Source organism: Drosophila yakuba, chromosome 2R (assembly GCF_016746365.2).
Source record: "Drosophila yakuba strain Tai18E2 chromosome 2R, Prin_Dyak_Tai18E2_2.1, whole genome shotgun sequence".
In the NCBI taxonomy this organism is placed as follows: Eukaryota; Metazoa; Arthropoda; class Insecta; order Diptera; family Drosophilidae; genus Drosophila; species Drosophila yakuba.
This window is the reverse complement of record NC_052528.2, coordinates 12663655-12681105: the sequence shown is the minus strand read 5'-3', so window position 1 is coordinate 12681105 and position 17451 is coordinate 12663655. Positions and strand designations below refer to the sequence as shown.

The 17451-nt window shown below is 46.5% G+C and overlaps 5 protein-coding genes across 5 annotated transcripts; 1 reads left to right on the top strand and 4 right to left on the bottom strand.

The window, feature by feature from the left end:
- Positions 1-22: 22 nt before the first annotated feature.
- On the bottom strand, positions 23-2143 carry LOC6530361 (beta-1,4-N-acetylgalactosaminyltransferase bre-4). The gene is made up of 5 exons (XM_002091251.3): positions 1879-2143; positions 1508-1809; positions 1026-1449; positions 748-966; positions 23-684 (listed from the first exon to the last, which is right to left on the bottom strand). Exons 1-5 carry the CDS (start codon positions 2001-2003, stop codon positions 543-545), a joined length of 1212 nt encoding a protein of 403 aa, XP_002091287.1. The 5' UTR covers positions 2004-2143; the 3' UTR covers positions 23-542.
- A 216-nt stretch (positions 2144-2359) lies between these two features.
- On the bottom strand, positions 2360-4672 carry LOC6530360 (dnaJ homolog subfamily C member 11). The gene is made up of 6 exons (XM_002091250.4): positions 4419-4672; positions 3777-4353; positions 3423-3720; positions 3253-3369; positions 2770-3193; positions 2360-2708 (listed from the first exon to the last, which is right to left on the bottom strand). Exons 1-6 carry the CDS (start codon positions 4491-4493, stop codon positions 2568-2570), a joined length of 1632 nt encoding a protein of 543 aa, XP_002091286.1. The 5' UTR covers positions 4494-4672; the 3' UTR covers positions 2360-2567.
- A 424-nt stretch (positions 4673-5096) lies between these two features.
- On the top strand, positions 5097-8226 carry LOC6530359 (heat shock 70 kDa protein cognate 5). Its single transcript, XM_002091249.4, has 6 exons — positions 5097-5386; positions 5509-5555; positions 5817-6395; positions 6578-7682; positions 7743-7883; positions 7943-8226. The coding sequence occupies exons 1-6, from the start codon at positions 5297-5299 to the stop codon at positions 8039-8041; spliced, it is 2061 nt and encodes a 686-aa protein (XP_002091285.1). The 5' UTR covers positions 5097-5296; the 3' UTR covers positions 8042-8226.
- Positions 8227-8758: 532 nt separating this feature from the next.
- On the bottom strand, positions 8759-14332 carry LOC6530358 (ATP-dependent translocase ABCB1). Its single transcript, XM_002091248.3, has 9 exons — positions 14127-14332; positions 12962-13187; positions 12617-12900; positions 10491-12444; positions 10126-10431; positions 9924-10063; positions 9301-9862; positions 9096-9242; positions 8759-9028 (listed from the first exon to the last, which is right to left on the bottom strand). The coding sequence occupies exons 1-9, from the start codon at positions 14240-14242 to the stop codon at positions 8828-8830; spliced, it is 3936 nt and encodes a 1311-aa protein (XP_002091284.1). The 5' UTR covers positions 14243-14332; the 3' UTR covers positions 8759-8827.
- Positions 14333-15166: 834 nt separating this feature from the next.
- On the bottom strand, positions 15167-17435 carry LOC6530357 (SET domain-containing protein SmydA-8). Its single transcript, XM_002091247.4, has 6 exons — positions 17151-17435; positions 16632-17083; positions 15977-16405; positions 15804-15911; positions 15554-15738; positions 15167-15482 (listed from the first exon to the last, which is right to left on the bottom strand). Exons 1-6 carry the CDS (start codon positions 17280-17282, stop codon positions 15244-15246), a joined length of 1545 nt encoding a protein of 514 aa, XP_002091283.1. The 5' UTR covers positions 17283-17435; the 3' UTR covers positions 15167-15243.
- Between the last annotated feature and the right edge of the window lie 16 nt (positions 17436-17451).

The following is a 17451-nucleotide window of genomic DNA, read 5'->3' as shown; positions in this document are numbered from 1 at the left end:
AATGGATCGATTTGGGTGGGGGTTTGGTATAGTAAAAGTTTTTATAAGTTTATTTTGGTATAAATCGTTCTGATCGAATAACAATTTGCATATCACAAAAGTAATATCTACATTTCACCTTGTAGGAATAGGTGTAGCGTCTTTTGAGAAGTTAATAAAACACTATAGTCAAACAACAAAAAACTTAAAACAACATAAAAGAATACAAAAATCAACGGAGGTATATAATATAGATAAGTATCATTGAGCACTTTAAGTAGTGAACGGGAGGATTATTGCTACAGAGACGAGTTCTTATTGTTGTTCTTGGATTACGAATTGAAGCTAAATGATGGATTAAAAGTATACTACATCGTAATATGAGTATAGTTACTGGACTTACTACCATGTACACAATATGTGCCTAATATTATAACCATGCCGCCATGATCCGTCATTCTATTAAAAGAGACTACCGTTCGTGAAAGTAATGTTGTCCTTTGTACATACGCATATTTAAGAGTTGGAATGGTCACGTATTGTTACGCTGTCTTTTATGCAGGCTAACTTTTGCGCTCGGAGTTCTTTAGCTCGGCTAAATACCAAGTGAACGTTGGAAATTGCTTGATGCTGTAGATAGCATACTTTATCGAGTTGATTCCATCTTGTTCTATTTTGCTCATGCCGTTCTGTAAGTTTTCATAGCTGTCAAAAAAAAAAGTACATTTGTATTAGTCTAAATTATGGTTTATAGTATGGTGTACTTACCGCTTAGGATTGGCCTTTTCCTTCTGATGCTTCAGCATCTTGTAGCGGGCTATGTTGACCGGATACCTTGATATGAATAGGTTGGCGTGCTTCAACCTGTTGGACATGTCGTCATCCTCGCCGCCCCAGCCAAAGAATGAGTTAGAGAACCCATTTACGGCCTGAAAGTGCTCACGCGTCATTGCGGAAACACCTCCAAATATTGATCGATAAGGCAACCTATAAATGAAAGAAGAAATTTAACATTGATTATGCCGTTATCTCTTGAATGGGCTTGCCTGAAGTTCAGCGTGTCTATAGCCACTGACATGTGCCGCGGCTGACGTGGACAGTTGTAAAGATTGCGGTCGTCCAAAGGCAGAAGATCGACATCGTGGAATATAAAACAATCCCACTGGTACAGCTTTAAGGCCTCCAAATAACCAATGTTCATCATGGCAGCCCGATTGAAGGGCTTTCCGTTGGTCTGCTCTACAATGAAAATGCGATAGGCAATGCGCTGCTTCATCAGAAATGGGTGGATGTTGCGCAGGAAAACTGATAGATGGGCGTATCGATCGCGGAAGGGCACCACAATGGCCACGTGGTGCTGGGCATTGCAGTTTTCTGGCTCAAAGGCGCCACCAGGGCGCAGGAGAGGTCCGAGCTCTGCTTCAATGATGTCCAGTGACTCCAGAGTCGTGTTGGGCATGATGGGTCCACCTGAAGGGAATTTGCGTATTTTGAATCGTACTAAAGAAAAGTGCCAAGCAGAGCTTACCATTACGGGGATCGGGATCAGTGCAGTTTGCAAGGGGGGCGGATGTGGATTTCTGTCCCGGGGGCATTAATTTGTTTGTGCCCAGCAGGAAGTGCGTTAAGTCTTGTGGAATGGAAGTAAAGTTTGCCGTGGCAATCACAGTTCTTATGGTAGAGTTAGGTCCGCCATGGAGCTCCTGGTCCCGCTCTCTGTCCTTGGATAAGGCGAGCGGGGCAGCGGGCAGCCTGGAAGCTTCTCCGCCTCCGGCTCCATCGCTGCTAGCGTTCCCGTAGATATGAGCATACTTATGCACACGCCGAATGCTAACATCCACATAAAAAATATTTTTGATAAGATAACCCCAATACAAGCAATATGATAGGATTAGTTACCTTAGCTTGCTGAGGGACGTGCCGCTGCCTCCGTCGGTGCGGAAGCCCACAAAGTTAAGCACCAGCAACAAGCATATCGCGCCGGCTAGGAAGCGTATGAGATTCGCCTTTGTGAAGAGGGACATGGTCCGAGGATTGCATCATACCTTGCTCGACGCACTGGCGCTGCGAACTGGCATTTTCAAGCGCAAAAAGTTCGCCCACCGAACAAAAAACGTTAAAACTTGCAACTCCACGGTCCAATCAGAAAAATCAGCTGAGAGTCCCCCTCAACCAGGGTTGCCAGAGTTGCGCAATTGCTGCAGCCATAAATCGCCGACTGTCGATAGTTGATGGCGCCAAATTCAAATAAAAGACAAGAGTAGAATATTCTGTCTGTTATTGCTAAAAATATTTAATGCATTTTAGAATTTAAAGAACAGCTGGATGTGTCAACTACGAAGCAATATGTACAAATAATTAAAGCTAAGTCCGAACTGTCTCCTGGTTTTGTGATTTATTACGCTGTTCGGATCTCGTAAGTATCCCAAAAATAGCGAGTTACAGAGTGGTATTGTAAACTGGGGAACTATGCGAACGGATTTTTAACCCCAAGTCCTGGGAATGGGTCTTTTCTATCAAGAATAAAAACAAGTTACAAACACAACTGAAGATTTAAACTAATTGCAGTGCAGAGCAGTAAGGCCCCACTATCCTGGCAGTGGAAGCGGCAGTCGCAGCGCCTCGTTGTCCTTGACGTTAATCACTTTGAACTGGTCTTGATAGGTGTACTCTATTCGCAGAGTCTTATCATCGCCGATGCTCGGATCATAGAAGCCAGGCAGGTCGCTCTAAAAGACGTAAGGAAAGTTATTAATATCACGCGAATCACCATCCGTGAAGTTGTCTAACCTTTGACGAGTCATGCAGCTGCAGGGTCCCGTCCTTGACCATGCATTGAATGGGTACGGTGACGTCGAGCGACTGCTCTGGCTTGAACTGACTGCCGCCCTCCACGGTACAGCCGTAGACCGCTCGTGTGACAATCAGCCCCTTTCTCGCCAGCTCCTCGGTCATGATCCTATTGTACGTGGCCTGCATTAGATGAATGGCGGCACTCGCCTCCTGCCTCTTGGCGGACAGTCTCTGCTCATTCTGACGCTTCGTCCGCTCCACCTCAATGGTCTTTCGCTCCGCCACCATCGGGTCCATCACAGTCTTTTTAATGAAGAACCACGCAATCACTGGAGTAACCGAGGCGTAGAAAACTGCAGCTGGTACTATCTCATCGCTTAGATGGATAGGGAACACATACGATTGATTTGAACGAAGTATTCTGTGGAGGAGGGTGTCGGTAATTTTCGACTTCTTTTCCGGCTTCCGAAATTCACTTACTTGAATTTAAGTATGACTCCAGAAGGCACACCAATCGATACCGTGGCCGTCACAGAACTGTACTTGGAAACCTTCTTTTCCACTCCATACTCTCCCATAAAGCCAAAGGTTCCAACTCTGCAACGAGGTAAATTAATAAATCGGAATTTAAAGAAGTACAATCTTCCTACTTTGCCGCCAGTTTAAGCTTGAGCTCATTCTCCATCATCTTGCGTGTGTAGGAAAGTCCGAAGTAAACATGCGGCGTTCCAATCACCAGTGACGAACTCAGCGAGTACGTCTCTTTGGAGTGATCGATCTGAGTGGACATGGAGGACTGCGGACCGGCGTTTAGCGTTAGGCTCCCCATCGTGTGCTTGTCCAGCTGCACGGCCAGAGTGGAGAACAGGGCGGGTATCACACCTTGGTCACGAAAGTTTAGGTTAGTGCCTCCATTTAGCGTTAGCTTTTGGCTAAGAGTGCGGCCGCCTACAAAATAAATGTTTATGCACATCATACATACGGATATAAAAGCAAACATTTACCCTTAAGACCCAGAAGGAATCCGTTGCCCGCTCCGGCACACAGCTCTAGCCAGCCCTTGTTGAGCAGACGGCGTCCGGCGATCACAAAGCCACCGCTACCATTGCCATTGGATGAGTACAGGTTGCCGCTCATAATAATCATATCTTTGCGTGTGATCGGAGCCTCGATGGACTGGGCAATGCTCATGGAGCCGATCTCTACGCGCGGCATTTCGGAGTCGTCGTACGGCGCAAATATCTCCGTGGCATTCACGTTGATGGTGATGTTACCACGAGGATTGGTCCGCTGCTGAAGACGTCTTTCAGCGGCCGCCTCCGCCAGCCGCTCGTACTCCTCCCGAATCTCATCCGGAGTCTTTGTCCGGTGTAGAATCTCCCAGCCCTCAGTGCGCAGTCCCTTCTCGCCCACAGAGTCGTAGATGGCCCGCTGCTGGGGATCCGAGAGCACCTCGTACGCACGCTTTGTGCGGTTGAACATGATCTCGGCCTTCTTCTTGCTATCCGGCTCCAGGTGCTTGTCCGGGTGGAACATGCGGCTCTGTTTCCGGTACGCCGTGTTGATCTGCTCCGCGGTCGCCTGGGAATTGAGACAAGTGGATTACATCGGTGGTATTGTGTACCGGCCGGTGACGCTACACGTACATCGCGGGGCAAATTAAGAAACGTATAGTAGTTCTCGTCCAGCTCTGCGTCGGACTCCTCGTGATCAGAAGCCATATCGGTCAACTAGTCCCGCGGTTCCTGCTCGGCTTCAAAAAGGGGCGGGGACGAGACAGCGCACGGACCTCACCGGCGTTCTATGTTAATTTTGGATTTCGAAATTTTTGGGTACTTTTACGCAATGACTATACATGTGTTGAATGTTCCGATAGTTGACGATGGTTTGCTCCAAAAGGGCTTTGTTGTCGGATGCGGTCATACTTTGGAAGTACGGTCTCACTATAAACGGCGAACTGCTGATGGGGGCACCGAATATCGTAAGCTAAAGGTGGGACGATGTTAAGGAAATGCTGGTCAATTTCAAATCACAGAGAACTTTTTAAAAATCAATCAATGCTTCAATTTGTTCTAAATCCTTATTATTGTTTATTTTAAAGCCATATATTTCGGAAATAAATGTAATTTAAGCAATTAAAATATATATCTAATTTAAATGAAGAGAGTCATCAATCTTTATCCACACTAAACTTTTTATATAAATATTATGTACTTTTGTAAACAGAACTTATGGCACTTCTCACTTTACATCTAGTTTGCTTTCATTTACTATGTTTTCAAACCACTTTGTGCTGAAGGGCAAGTGAAATATTTGAAGTTTTGTACACCACAATTAGTTGAAGAAACACTTTCACACCGTTGACAACTCTGGCACGCGAGCTTCGACAAACTATCGCGAACCCAAGTCCATCACTTACCTTACAGTCCTCTCACGGGAAGAAACGTGCTCCGCCGTTCTGACGAAATTTTTGCTTTTAATTTGACAATTGCTCGTGTGAAATTGTAGAAGTAAAAAAGGCAAAATGCTGCGCGTACCCAAGTTTCTGCCCCGTCTCGCCCGCCAGGCCGGCGTGGTGCCCTCCAATATTTCCGGAGCTTCTAGCATGTTCCGCGTAAGTACATTCCCCCCCGCCCCGACGACCCACCGACTATTATATAAAGTGCGGCATGCCGATGATGCGGTCTCATGTTTTGCGCGAAGATTCTACAGCGGAGCACCCTTTTGTCTTTGCAGAATCTGCCAGGTGCTACCAATGGATTGTCATCCCAGCTGCGTTACAAGTAAGTGTAAAGTCAATTCATTATTTCGCGAAATTTCCCTTGATACCGGAACCCAATTATGTAAGCACTCGGCAAACATTAGATAGATTTCCAAAAGCTACCTCATGTTGCATCATAATGTACGATATTTAAAAGAAAGTGCCTTGCTAATTGCAAATATCTATAGCCAGAAACGTGGTGCTTATCTGGACTTGTTGCCGGCGGCCTTATCAGTGCTTTCTATCCATATGTAAAACAAAACCTCCCAACCCCCTTTTTCAGGTCCGGCGAGGTCAAAGGTGCTGTTATTGGAATCGATCTGGGAACAACCAACTCCTGCCTGGCCGTCATGGAGGGCAAGCAGGCCAAGGTGATTGAAAATGCCGAGGGAGCCCGCACCACACCCTCCCATGTCGCTTTCACCAAGGATGGTGAGCGTCTGGTGGGCATGCCCGCCAAGCGTCAGGCAGTGACCAACTCGGCCAACACCTTCTATGCCACCAAGCGACTGATTGGCAGACGTTTCGATGATCCCGAGGTTAAGAAGGACATCACTAACCTGTCCTACAAGGTGGTCAAGGCTTCAAATGGCGATGCCTGGGTTTCTTCCACCGACGGCAAGGTGTACTCTCCCTCCCAGATCGGTGCCTTCATCCTGATGAAGATGAGGGAGACCGCTGAGGCATACCTGAACACTCCCGTAAAGAACGCCGTGGTCACCGTGCCCGCCTACTTCAACGACTCCCAACGTCAGGCCACCAAGGATGCTGGTCAGATTGCCGGTCTTAATGTGCTGCGCGTGATTAACGAGCCCACTGCTGCTGCTCTGGCCTATGGAATGGACAAAACGGAGGACAAAATGTAAGTGTTACATAGCCATTTTCATTGTGTTTAGTTATCTTTATGGGTGCTATATGCTATATGCTACAGCTTATTTAACTTTTATTAGAAACGTTTAAAGTGTTTTACTTTCAAAGTACTTCATTTTTCGGAGTAAAATATTAATTTTAAGTAATATTAATTTAAATATTTTAATATTTCAGCATTGCCGTGTACGATTTGGGTGGCGGCACCTTTGATATTTCGATTTTGGAAATCCAGAAGGGAGTGTTTGAGGTCAAGTCGACCAATGGTGATACCCTCCTGGGTGGTGAGGACTTTGACAACCATATCGTCAACTTCCTGGTGGCCGAGTTCAAGAAGGACAGTGGAATCGATATCCGCAAAGACAACATTGCCATGCAGCGCCTGAAGGAAGCAGCTGAGAAGGCCAAGTGCGAGCTTTCTTCCTCTCAACAGACCGACATCAACCTGCCTTATCTGACCATGGATGCCGCCGGTCCCCAGCACATGAACCTGAAGCTGACACGCTCCAAGCTGGAGAGCCTGGTGGGCGAACTGATCAAGCGTACTATCCAGCCCTGCCAGAAGGCTCTGTCCGATGCCGAGGTCTCCAAGTCTGAGATCGGCGAGGTGCTGCTGGTTGGCGGTATGACCCGTATGCCCAAAGTGCAGTCCACCGTGCAGGAACTATTCGGACGCCAGCCGTCGCGCTCTGTGAACCCCGATGAGGCTGTGGCCGTTGGTGCCGCTGTTCAGGGTGGTGTGTTGGCCGGAGATGTCACCGATGTGCTTTTGCTCGACGTTACTCCCCTGTCGCTGGGTATTGAGACCCTGGGCGGTGTGTTTACCCGCCTGATCTCCCGCAACACCACTATTCCCACCAAGAAGTCTCAAGTCTTCTCGACGGCCAGCGATGGTCAGACCCAGGTGGAAATTAAGGTGCACCAGGGCGAGCGTGAGATGGCTAACGACAACAAGCTTCTCGGTTCCTTCACACTGGTCGGAATTCCCCCAGCACCTCGAGGCGTGCCCCAGATCGAGGTTGTTTTCGATATTGATGCCAACGGTATTGTGCACGTGTCTGCTAAGGACAAGGGCACTGGCAAGGAACAGCAGATCGTTATCCAGTCTAGCGGTGGTCTGAGCAAGGACGAAATCGAGAACATGATCAAAAAGGCCGAGGAATACGCGACGGCCGACAAGCAAAAGCGTGAACTTATCGAGATCGTCAACCAGGGCGAGAGCATAGTCCACGACACTGAGACCAAGATGGAGGAGTTCAAGAGCCAGCTGCCCGCTGAAGAGGTAAGCAGTTAATGAAGACTTTTATCTTAAGAAAGTACAAAAAATCCCAATCAATTGCAGTGCGAGAAGCTGAAGAAGGAAATTGCCGATCTGCGCACTCTGCTGGCCAACAAGGAGACTGCCGACCTTGAGGAGGTCAGGAAAGCTACTTCCTCCCTGCAGCAGTCCTCTCTGAAGCTGTTCGAGCTGGCCTACAAGAAGGTGTGTATTGGATATACTTCTTCTACATAACATATTCTTATGTATTCTTTCCATTTAAGATGTCTGCTGAGCGCGAGAGCAACGCAGGAGCCGGCTCCTCCGACAGCAGCAGTTCGAGCGACACTTCCGGCGATGCCAAGAAGGAAGAGAAGAACTAAATTAGGCAACCATAGTCATAGTTGTTGTTCCCCTATTTAATAATAACCGCTTCTGGATTTCGATTAAGTTCTACGTTAAACACAAAACACTTCATATTCCTGTATTGAATCATGAATCACACAAAGCCACAAGCATTTACCCAAAATGTGAAGTAAACTATCAGATGCGATTAGGTCGAATCAGACGATGAGACTTCCAAGTAATCAGACGAAGACCAAGCCGCCAGGGAGTATCAATGATGGGCTGCATAAAGTTTTTATTGTTTATTATGCAATCAATCGAAATTCTCCCTCATTTAAAACGCGTGGTCACCGCTGTGTTGTGTTCCTGTAAGATTTTGATTATTTTTACGTACCTTCTAAACTAGTTGTAGTTGTACATTAACGAGCACAGCACAAAAACCAAATTCGCAAGGCGGCCACGGCGTTGTAGACGCGGACAACTAAGCAGATGCTCATTTGGAGGTTTAAATTTAAGATAAATTGTATGTTGGTTTCCAGTGGATAACCAAATTGACTGGGTAATATGCAATTAAATTTAAACAAATCAATGTAAACTTAAATAAAAACAAAAAGAAACATTTACATATAAAAATATCTTTATTTCTTAGACTATTGAATTGAAATTCTGATTAAAATTCATTTTTAAATTCCTCGAGATATTAAACAATTAGCGGGGATAAATAATCTTATGTTAACTTAACTATGGTGTTTTTGTACAAATACTAGAGGATGTTGTTCGCAATTCACTAAGCTAGTTGATTGGCTAAACCTACTGCGATCTATCTACATGGCTCCGCTCTGAAGTTTATAGAGCGTGTAATAGAGACCCCGATTCGCAAGCAGTTGCTTGTGATCTCCAGCCTCACACACCAATCCGTTCTCGAAGACAAAGATCACGTCCGAGTGGACGACGGTGGAGAGTCGGTGGGCTATACTGATGGTGGTCCGTCCCTCAGAGGCGGCATCGAGTGCATCTTGGACAACCTGAGTAAGAATACAAAAATTAATATGGATATCCTATATACATGTATAAGGGGAGCTGAACACCAACCTTTTCACTTTCAGCATCCAAGGCAGATGTGGCCTCGTCAAGCAACATGATCTTGGGATTCCGGATGAGAGCTCGTGCTATAGCAATGCGCTGCTTCTGACCTCCGGACAACTGAGCTCCCTTCTCGCCCATTCTCGTATCATAACCCTAGTGGTTTTGGTACTATATTACTATAAATTCAAAAGAAAATTTAAGGGGATCTTACCAGGGGGAGGTTAGCGATGAATTCGTGGATATTCGACTTTTTGCACGCGGAGATGATCTCCTGATCAGTCACATTTCTTGCATTGTCACCGTAGGAAATATTTTCTCTGATTGTGCGATCGAAAAGAATTGGTTCCTGTGACACGATGCCCAACTGGTTGCGCAGATTGGTCATAGAAACATCGCGCACATCACACTCATCTATAAGAGTAGCTCCCTCATCCACGTCGTAGAATCGCTGTATCAGCTGTATGCACGTGGACTTGCCACAACCCGAAGGACCCACCAGGGCGATCTTCTGACCCTTGCTCACTGCAAGATTCAGTCCCTTGAGCACCTTAATCTCAAGGCGGGTGGGATAGCTGAACTCCACCTTGTCGAAGCGAACATATCCTTCGCTGTGCCAAGGCTCACGGGACACTCCAGGTCGGTCCACAATCGTCGGCTGGCGGCGGAGGAACGTGAAGATAGTCTTGGCTGCCGAAACTCCCTTCTGCATATTGGGAGCGAAGGCCAGTGCATTGGCAATGGAAGCTGTGCCCATGATCAGGGCTTGGGATACCCTAAAAGAGAGCAAGGTGTTAGGATATTTTTCTAGTAAAGTGTTTTGGTCTCATCACTTACTTGAACACATCTCCAAACTCGATTCCACGGTTAATCACACAACATGTTCCATAGTACATGCAAGCTGCATAGGCAAAGAACATCAGGGAACGGGCCAGTCCATAGACCAATCCTCGGAAGTGGGTATTTCTCTTGGAAATCTATTAAGAAGATAATGAAATTGAATAACAAACCAGAGGAACTAGGCATATATAGCACTTACCTCAACAGCTGGAATCAGCATGCCAATGTAGTTCTGGTGGAACATTTCCTCACGACCCAGAGAAGCCACAGTGCGAATGTTAGAAACTACTTCGACGGCCAGCTTGGTGCAGTTTTCCATGGTCTTGGCGGAGCCCATATTCTCCTTTGCCATAAGAGTACGCTGCATGTAGAAGGCGATCAGGATGAAGGGCGTAAAGGCAAGGGCCACCAGTCCCAGACTCCACTCGTAATACATGGACAGACCAATGCCCAATGCCAGAGTAGAAATCGATTGAATGATGGTTCCAATTCGTTGACCAGTGGCCTGAAAAAACAATGCAATCATTAAACAAATTACAAATTATAAATGCCATATTAACTTACACCCTGAACTGCAGCAGCATCTCCAGAGAGTCGGGCACACAGACTTCCGGTACCATTGGCCTTGTCATCGAACCAGGCCACCTCCTGGCTCAGCATGGCCTCGAACATGCGTCCTCGCAGGCGTTCCGTCAGTCTCTCACCGGCGATTCCGAAGAAGTAGATCTGCAGGAAAGTGGCAATGCCCACTACGATACCAGCAATCAAGAAGTACAGGCTGTACTGGTTGGAGTTCTCGCGCACGTATTCATCATTATCCTTAACCGAAAGAACCTGAAGGATGCTGCCGAAGAGCACGGCAAAGATGGGCATGGCGCAGCCCATGATCACGGAGGAGATGCAGCCCACTGCGATCTGAAGCCATTCCGGTTTGTTCATCTTCATCACCTCCGTCATGGGTTTCACCTCGTTGGGGTCCTTGACCTTCTTCTTTTTCTTATCTTTCTTGTCTGCAACCACCACATCTTCGTCCTCATCCTCGTACAGTACTTTGATCTCTTCCTCATCCTCATCCTTGATGTCAAAGTTCTTGTAGATGTCACCAGTGGGACTAAGGACCGAGCCATCATCCTCGCCCAATTGAGTGGTTACTAGATTGAAGTAGTGATCCTTCAGCTGCATCAGCTCCTGATGCGTTCCACTCTCCACTACTTGACCCTTGTTAATCACCACAATCCTGTCTGCCCGACGAACGGTGGACAAGCGGTGGGCCACGATGATGGTTGTTCTGCCAGCGCTGACCTTCTCCAGGGCAGCTTGTACCTTTGCCTCACTGGCGGTGTCCAGTGCAGATGTGGCTTCATCCAACAGCAGGATCTCGGGATCACGAATCAATGCGCGAGCAATAGCAATCCTCTGCTTCTGCCCTCCGGACAGCTGAGCTCCTCGCTCACCCACCAGGGTATCATATCCTCTGGGTAGCTTCTTAATGAAGATGGCAGCATTGGCGGCGGCAGCAGCTGCCTCGATCTCTTCGCGGGTGGCGTCCTCTCGGCCGTACCTGATGTTCTCGTATATGGAAGTGCCGAAGAGGATTGGCTCCTGACCCACCACTCCAATCCTAGAGCGTAGCCAGTTGATATCGATGTCCTTAAGATTGGTACCATTGAAGAAAAGATCACCAGCCTGAGGATCGTAGAATCGCTGCACCAGTTGGATGCATGTGGATTTGCCACAGCCGGAGGGACCCACCAGAGCAACCGTCTGGCCACGATGGATCTTAAGGTTCAATTTGTTTAGAATGGGTATCTCTGGTCGCGTGGGATACTGGAACTCTATGTCCTTAAACTCAATGGTGGTAAGGGGCTCTTTCAACTTTTTACCCTCCCCATCAATGGGGTTTATGTCCGGAATCTGTTCGATAATGTGGAAGACCTTGGCACAGGCGCCCTTTGCGATGCCAAATGCCTCGATATAAGGAGCCGCCATACCAATATTCATGGAACCCATCATCACTGAGAAGAACACGGTGATCATGGTGCCAGCATCGTAGTTCGCATATGCGGGATCGTTGTATCCCTTGATTACCAAACCTACTCCATACCAGAAGGCCAGAGCATAGGACGCGTAGATGAAGAACCATAGCAGACCGAATCCAATACCGGAGAACATATTCCTCTTGATGTTCAGGATCTTGGCAGCCACCACGCGCTCCTTGTACGCGGCCACCTCCTTCGCCTCGCCCTCAAAAGCCTTCACTGTTCGAATCCCGGAGAGAGCGCCTTCGGCCACCACGGCAGCACCGGCATACATGGTCACTTCCTTTTTGGCCAGGCGGGACGTGGCCACGGCCACCAAGCCCATGGCGATGAAAGTCAGTGGCAGACTGGTCAAGCACACCAGTGATAGCTGCCAGCCCTTGATGAAGGCTAGCACCAATGATCCCACGAAGGCAACAAGGTAATGGACAAACATGACCACTTTTTCGGCCAAGCCATCCTCCATTTTGGAAAGATCTCTGAAAAAGGTACAATATTTTATGAGATTGGCATGTCTCTGATTTTGCAAACTTCAATTGGCTAACTATGAAAAGTCACAGATAAGAAACATATGACTTGTTATATGGTGGTAATGCATGACAGAAATTCCGTGATTAACTCAAGAATTGATAAGATTTTTGAGTCACTTACTCATTCATTCGGCTGGCCACTTCACCGCTCTGGTTAAAGTCGTACCACTTCATGTCCTGATGGAGAATGGAGCGAAAGAACTTTGAGCGGATGGTGAGGATCTGGGAGTGGGCCGCATAGTTGAAGCAGGTGATCGAGAGGTAGGAACACACCAGCATAATGATACCGATGTAGGTGTTCTGCAGCGAGAACTGCCGCACTTTGTCCAGGAGCATAGTAGCCGCATCATCGTCAGCTCGGTACGATTTTCCACCCGCCGCCAGGCCACCCAAGTCAATCATGTCCTTAGGTGTTTATATAGATGTAGATCGAGAGCTATGATATTGCAAATTAATTTAGACTTACATTGGCGAGATTTCCGAAGATCAAACTGTTGGCCGGAGTGGTTAAGCCTGTGGCCACGGCAGACAGTAGTCCCACCGCATAGAGTGCACGATCCTTATTGGTGGCATACCGGAAGATCTGGAAGTAGCTGACCTGCTTCACTTCCTCCTGTAACTGGATGCCTTCTTCCCCATCGCCGTCATCCGCCTCGTCATGCTTGGACTTCTTTTTCGGCTTGTTGGGTTCACTGCAATAATAATAAAGGTTGGCGCGCACGCCAATCATAGATGGTTATCAGTAAGCGATTCTATTGACGCCATTGCCATGAACCCCTCAATGCTACGAATCACCAATCGCCGCGCGATTCTTATCTCCATAAAGGAAGTGGTCTCCGTGGGAAGTGGTTTGCAATAATCGATAACACAATGTACTATCTGTAGTTTCATATGGCTAGCATATATGTACATAGGTGAGTGTTGTTTTCAGTTTACCTGGTCGGTGGGCTCTCATTTGAGTAGTCGACACTTAATTTATTAGCAATCAATGAACGATAGAGTAGTAATTGATTGAGTATTACAACGAAGGCATAATACACTTTGTTATTTAACAAACTTATTTACACTCAATCCATATAATCTTTGATGTGTGTTATAAAACTGTAGAGCTTATAAAACGTCTACAAAAAATTAACCCAATATACCATTGATTTAAGGATCACACTTTTTCATTGCTAAATCGTTATATTTAACTTATGCACTTTTTAAGTAAGAAAATGCTTGCAAATGAAAGGTGTTTGGTCGAAGCTCTCCAAATATTTCGTATGACTCCTCGGCAAAGGGTACACAATTAAAATACACTTAGTACGAAAACAATGCGTAAGAAAATTTAGCAATGTCATCGTTAAATCGCAAATTTTTAAAAGGTGAACAACTGGAATGGCATTGCGCACTCGATGAAAACATGTTAATTAATAAAATATTGTGTTGCTCTTTTTTTTCTTTTAGGTATCGATTAGTTAAACTACTTGTTAGCCATTAACAAGATTTATTGAGATTATTGCCACTTTTCTCACAATGGCACATTTAGTTTTCTTTCCTTCTTTGCACAGGACATTTCAAACTTCCGGCTTTCTAACTTTGAATGTCCTATAAGGACTTCCGGTGATGCTTCACTTTTGCAAACTCACAAGCTCTTTTGATCTCGCTCCGAATCCTCTAGTTTGGCGCCCAGGACGATGTTCGTTTTGTACTGCGATCGCGAATTCCCGTCGTCCTTGACGACATCGCCGTTCTTAACGGTCATTGTGTATAAATAACTCGGCGGCAAATATGAATATATATATCAATATCAGTTCGCAGGGAAAGAAGAACCCAATGGCAGCGCAGACTAAAACCGACTATTAGAATTTGGCAGCAGGTGGGGGTTTATATTTGAATGTCCACCGGGCCAAAATGAAGCCTTATCAACTGATAATGTTCGTTTATCACCATATTGAACGTGCTACGATTCTTAAGACTAACGGTGAGTTTGGAATGCTTGTGAAATACGTGAACAAACGGAATTTACTGGCTGCACGTGAAACCGAATCTGATGAAACCGATCATAATATTTTGGGTAGGAACCTTAGTGGCGGCGAAATCTAAAAGGACTGATTGACATCACGGGGGGTCTTCATCGCTTTTTCAGAACCCTAGGTCAGTAAATAGGAAAAAATTATCATTCATTTGAATATATAATACATTATCAATATCAACTAACAGACACGGCGGTTTTGTATGAGGATAAATGAAATCAATAAATGAAACCGAAATCAGGCTTGTAAAAAAACAAACTGCTTTGTCAATGTGAAGTTTGCCATAATTCCGTTCCTCAGATAAATTGAAGATATCGTTATCAGGCAATGTGAATATTGTACGATCAATCAAATATATGTATGTATATTGATGAAGATACACCAGACTAACAGCTTTTGAATAGTTGCAGCTAAAGCAATATCATATTACACCAATTGCTGGCAAAATAGACATTCGCCAAATTAAAATGCCACGGCTGGCTTACACCCATCTCATCCTTATCGTCCAAATTGCCAACACAGCTTACTCACAGTGCATACACATATGTATATAACCCAATTTGGTCGGCAACCCATGACGTTGGAGTGGTGACTGATGACATGACTGGCCAATTTCGCGCTGGTTTTTCACCGATTATCTACAATTCGGGGGATCTAGCTATGACAGTTTATTGGCAGTTTCTATACAGGCAGGTTCTCTGATTTCATTAGTGTTTTTTCTAGTTGCCTATTAGATCCTGATGACCATGCGAAGGGCATCGCGATTGATTTTCGCCTGCTTGAGCATGTGACCCTCAATGAAGATGTCCGACTCGTATTGCAGGTAGTTGACGCACTTCTCCACATAGTACAAGGACTCCTCCAGTCGATCCTTGGGCGACAAGCTAGTTTCAAGGGCAACACGACGAGTCTGCTCGGCAATTGCCGAGTGCAACTCGAAGCAAAGCGTGCCGAGCGTGCGAACTTCGCCTGTCGAGTAAATAACAAGCAACCACTTGAGATAACACTGCGTATACGTAATAATCGACATAAACACTTACACGGCGTCAATTTCTCGTACAACTCAACCAGTTCCCTGGCGTAATTCAGCTTCAGCAGCAGCTTATCGTCTGCGATCACCATTAGCTCCTTCTGATCCTTGGCCAGTAGCTGAACAAGCAGGATTTTAATCTCACTTATGTGAAAATGTTGCGGGGGCAGCCACTTTTCGTAGTGCTTGAGGTATCTGTTAAATATAGATTTGCACTTCTTAAAAATATTGAAATATGTAAGTAAATAACCACAACTTACTTCAATCCATTTTCAACGGTTTTCTCCATGCTCTGTATGTCTTTGCCCGCCCGTTCCAAAATCCGCTCCACGTAGTGTTTCTGCACCTGCTTGTGGCACTCGCGACAGCTGGAATGGATTCGAAATGCTTATACGTTTCAGGCTGACTTGGGTGAAGGCACAATAAGACTCACCGCCAGTTGCCGTTCCAGTCGTCCGTCTTGGTGGGCAGCATCAGTCCACCGCACTGGCGATCCTCGCACTTGATGGCGCTGTAGAAGGTGTCCAGCTCGGTGACATCCACACATCTTTCGCAGGCGCACCTAAACAGTTTGGTTTGCATCAGATGGCGCTGGCGATCGGCGGTGCCCCACACGGCGTCCGAGTAGCAGATGCTCAGGTGGGCATTCTTCTTGATCTCACGCGGTGCCCAGAGGATGCAGTGTCCGTTCTTGTTGAAGCTCTTGGCCAGGTTGGGCAGGCAGGAGTTCTCCGTGAAGGAGGCAGTATAAAAGACTGCTACATGCGAAGGATCGGTTGTGGGCACCTCGTGCCCATTTATTTGCAGAGCTCCAACTGCTTTCATAATCTCCTCCTCGCTGAACTTCTGGGTTTTAAAGAACCTGAAATAATCATATTCCATTAAAAATATGCTTGTAACTATCCTAAAAAACAAAAAATGAAATATTGTTTAACTTGTTGAAATAATTTTATGTTATTAGATTATAATTTTGATAGCGATCCAATCATAAATACTTATGGCCATAGACAAATGCCAGACTAACGTACTTATATCGGTAAGAGATAAGATACGATTGTTTATGTTTATAGTATTCATGCAATACACACTTTGGAATAAACTGTCCAATGCTGACCAGATCCGCCTTCCATTGGTTGGACCCCCTTCTGGTGGACTCCAGTGACTCCAGCTCCTGGAACTTGCTGGCCTTCTCCGGACTAGTTTCGCCAATCAGTAGGCACCGTACGGTGCTCAAACACGTGTAAAGGGGATGTGGTCCACCGAACTCCTGCACATTAACCTTCTGACCCCGATCCTTGGTGAGGCTGCACTCCGCCTTGTGCTCATCCAGGGACTTGCACTCCGGACCGCACAGAGGCCAGCCGCACTGTTCGCACTCGATGTGATCCTCCGCCTCGATGCCGTTCAAACAGCCCAGGCAAACGGGTGCGGATATCTGTGCTGGTCCCCGGACCAGAGGCGCCTCCTTAAGGACTATCTCGTACGGTTTGATGGTGCGAGTGGCCACCAAATGCCGGCCCAGTTGCTCATTGTGGGCGATCTGTAAAAGGGTTGAGGTTATGTTGGGTCATCGGAGCCCCTGCGCTTGGATATCAGGACCGCAGTACCTTGAATGGATGACAGCTGGGCTTGTGCGTTTTCCAGTCCTGCTTCTGGTGCTGGACACTGCAGTACGAGACTTGGTTACAGTTGGAGCACTTGTTCTTCGTCGGCTTCTCGCACACATGGCAGGGATTCATGATGGCAAGTTAGATGTACAATCCAAAAAGAGATGGTTTTCAGTCAAAGAATCTCGTCCGCACTCTCAAACAGTTGCGAGATGTGCATCCACCTCCGCACGCCTCGCTGAATTTCTATAAACTGGGGCAGCTGAAGAGCAGAGCACATCTGCTGCTGTGCTCTACGCTC

Excerpts from the sequence above, each read along its gene's own strand:
- LOC6530361 (XM_002091251.3), bottom strand. The coding sequence starts at position 2,003 with ATGTCCCTCTTCACAAAGGCGAATCTCATACGCTTCCTAGCCGGCGCG. Across the intron at positions 1,810-1,878 it reads ACGTCCCTCAGCAAGCTAAG|CATTCGGCGTGTGCATAAGT; the intron begins GTAACTAATCCT and ends TGTGGATGTTAG. Across the intron at positions 967-1,025 it reads ATAGACACGCTGAACTTCAG|GTTGCCTTATCGATCAATAT; the intron begins GCAAGCCCATTC and ends TTTCATTTATAG.
- LOC6530360 (XM_002091250.4), bottom strand. The coding sequence starts at position 4,493 with ATGGCTTCTGATCACGAGGAGTCCGACGCAGAGCTGGACGAGAACTAC. Across the intron at positions 3,721-3,776 it reads ATTCCTTCTGGGTCTTAAGG|GCGGCCGCACTCTTAGCCAA; the intron begins GTAAATGTTTGC and ends TTTATTTTGTAG. Across the intron at positions 3,194-3,252 it reads GGAGTCATACTTAAATTCAA|AATACTTCGTTCAAATCAAT; the intron begins GTAAGTGAATTT and ends CCTCCTCCACAG.
- LOC6530359 (XM_002091249.4), top strand. The coding sequence starts at position 5,297 with ATGCTGCGCGTACCCAAGTTTCTGCCCCGTCTCGCCCGCCAGGCCGGC. Across the intron at positions 6,396-6,577 it reads GACAAAACGGAGGACAAAAT|CATTGCCGTGTACGATTTGG; the intron begins GTAAGTGTTACA and ends TTAATATTTCAG. Across the intron at positions 7,884-7,942 it reads TCGAGCTGGCCTACAAGAAG|ATGTCTGCTGAGCGCGAGAG; the intron begins GTGTGTATTGGA and ends TTTCCATTTAAG.
- LOC6530358 (XM_002091248.3), bottom strand. The coding sequence starts at position 14,242 with ATGACCGTTAAGAACGGCGATGTCGTCAAGGACGACGGGAATTCGCGA. Across the intron at positions 13,188-14,126 it reads GAGCGAGATCAAAAGAGCTT|TGAACCCAACAAGCCGAAAA; the intron begins GTGAGTTTGCAA and ends TTATTATTGCAG. Across the intron at positions 10,064-10,125 it reads TGCTGATTCCAGCTGTTGAG|ATTTCCAAGAGAAATACCCA; the intron begins GTAAGTGCTATA and ends TCTTCTTAATAG.
- LOC6530357 (XM_002091247.4), bottom strand. The coding sequence starts at position 17,282 with ATGAATCCCTGCCATGTGTGCGAGAAGCCGACGAAGAACAAGTGCTCC. Across the intron at positions 16,406-16,631 it reads ATTGGACAGTTTATTCCAAA|GTTCTTTAAAACCCAGAAGT; the intron begins GTGTGTATTGCA and ends TGATTATTTCAG. Across the intron at positions 15,912-15,976 it reads GACTGGAACGGCAACTGGCG|CTGTCGCGAGTGCCACAAGC; the intron begins GTGAGTCTTATT and ends AATCCATTCCAG.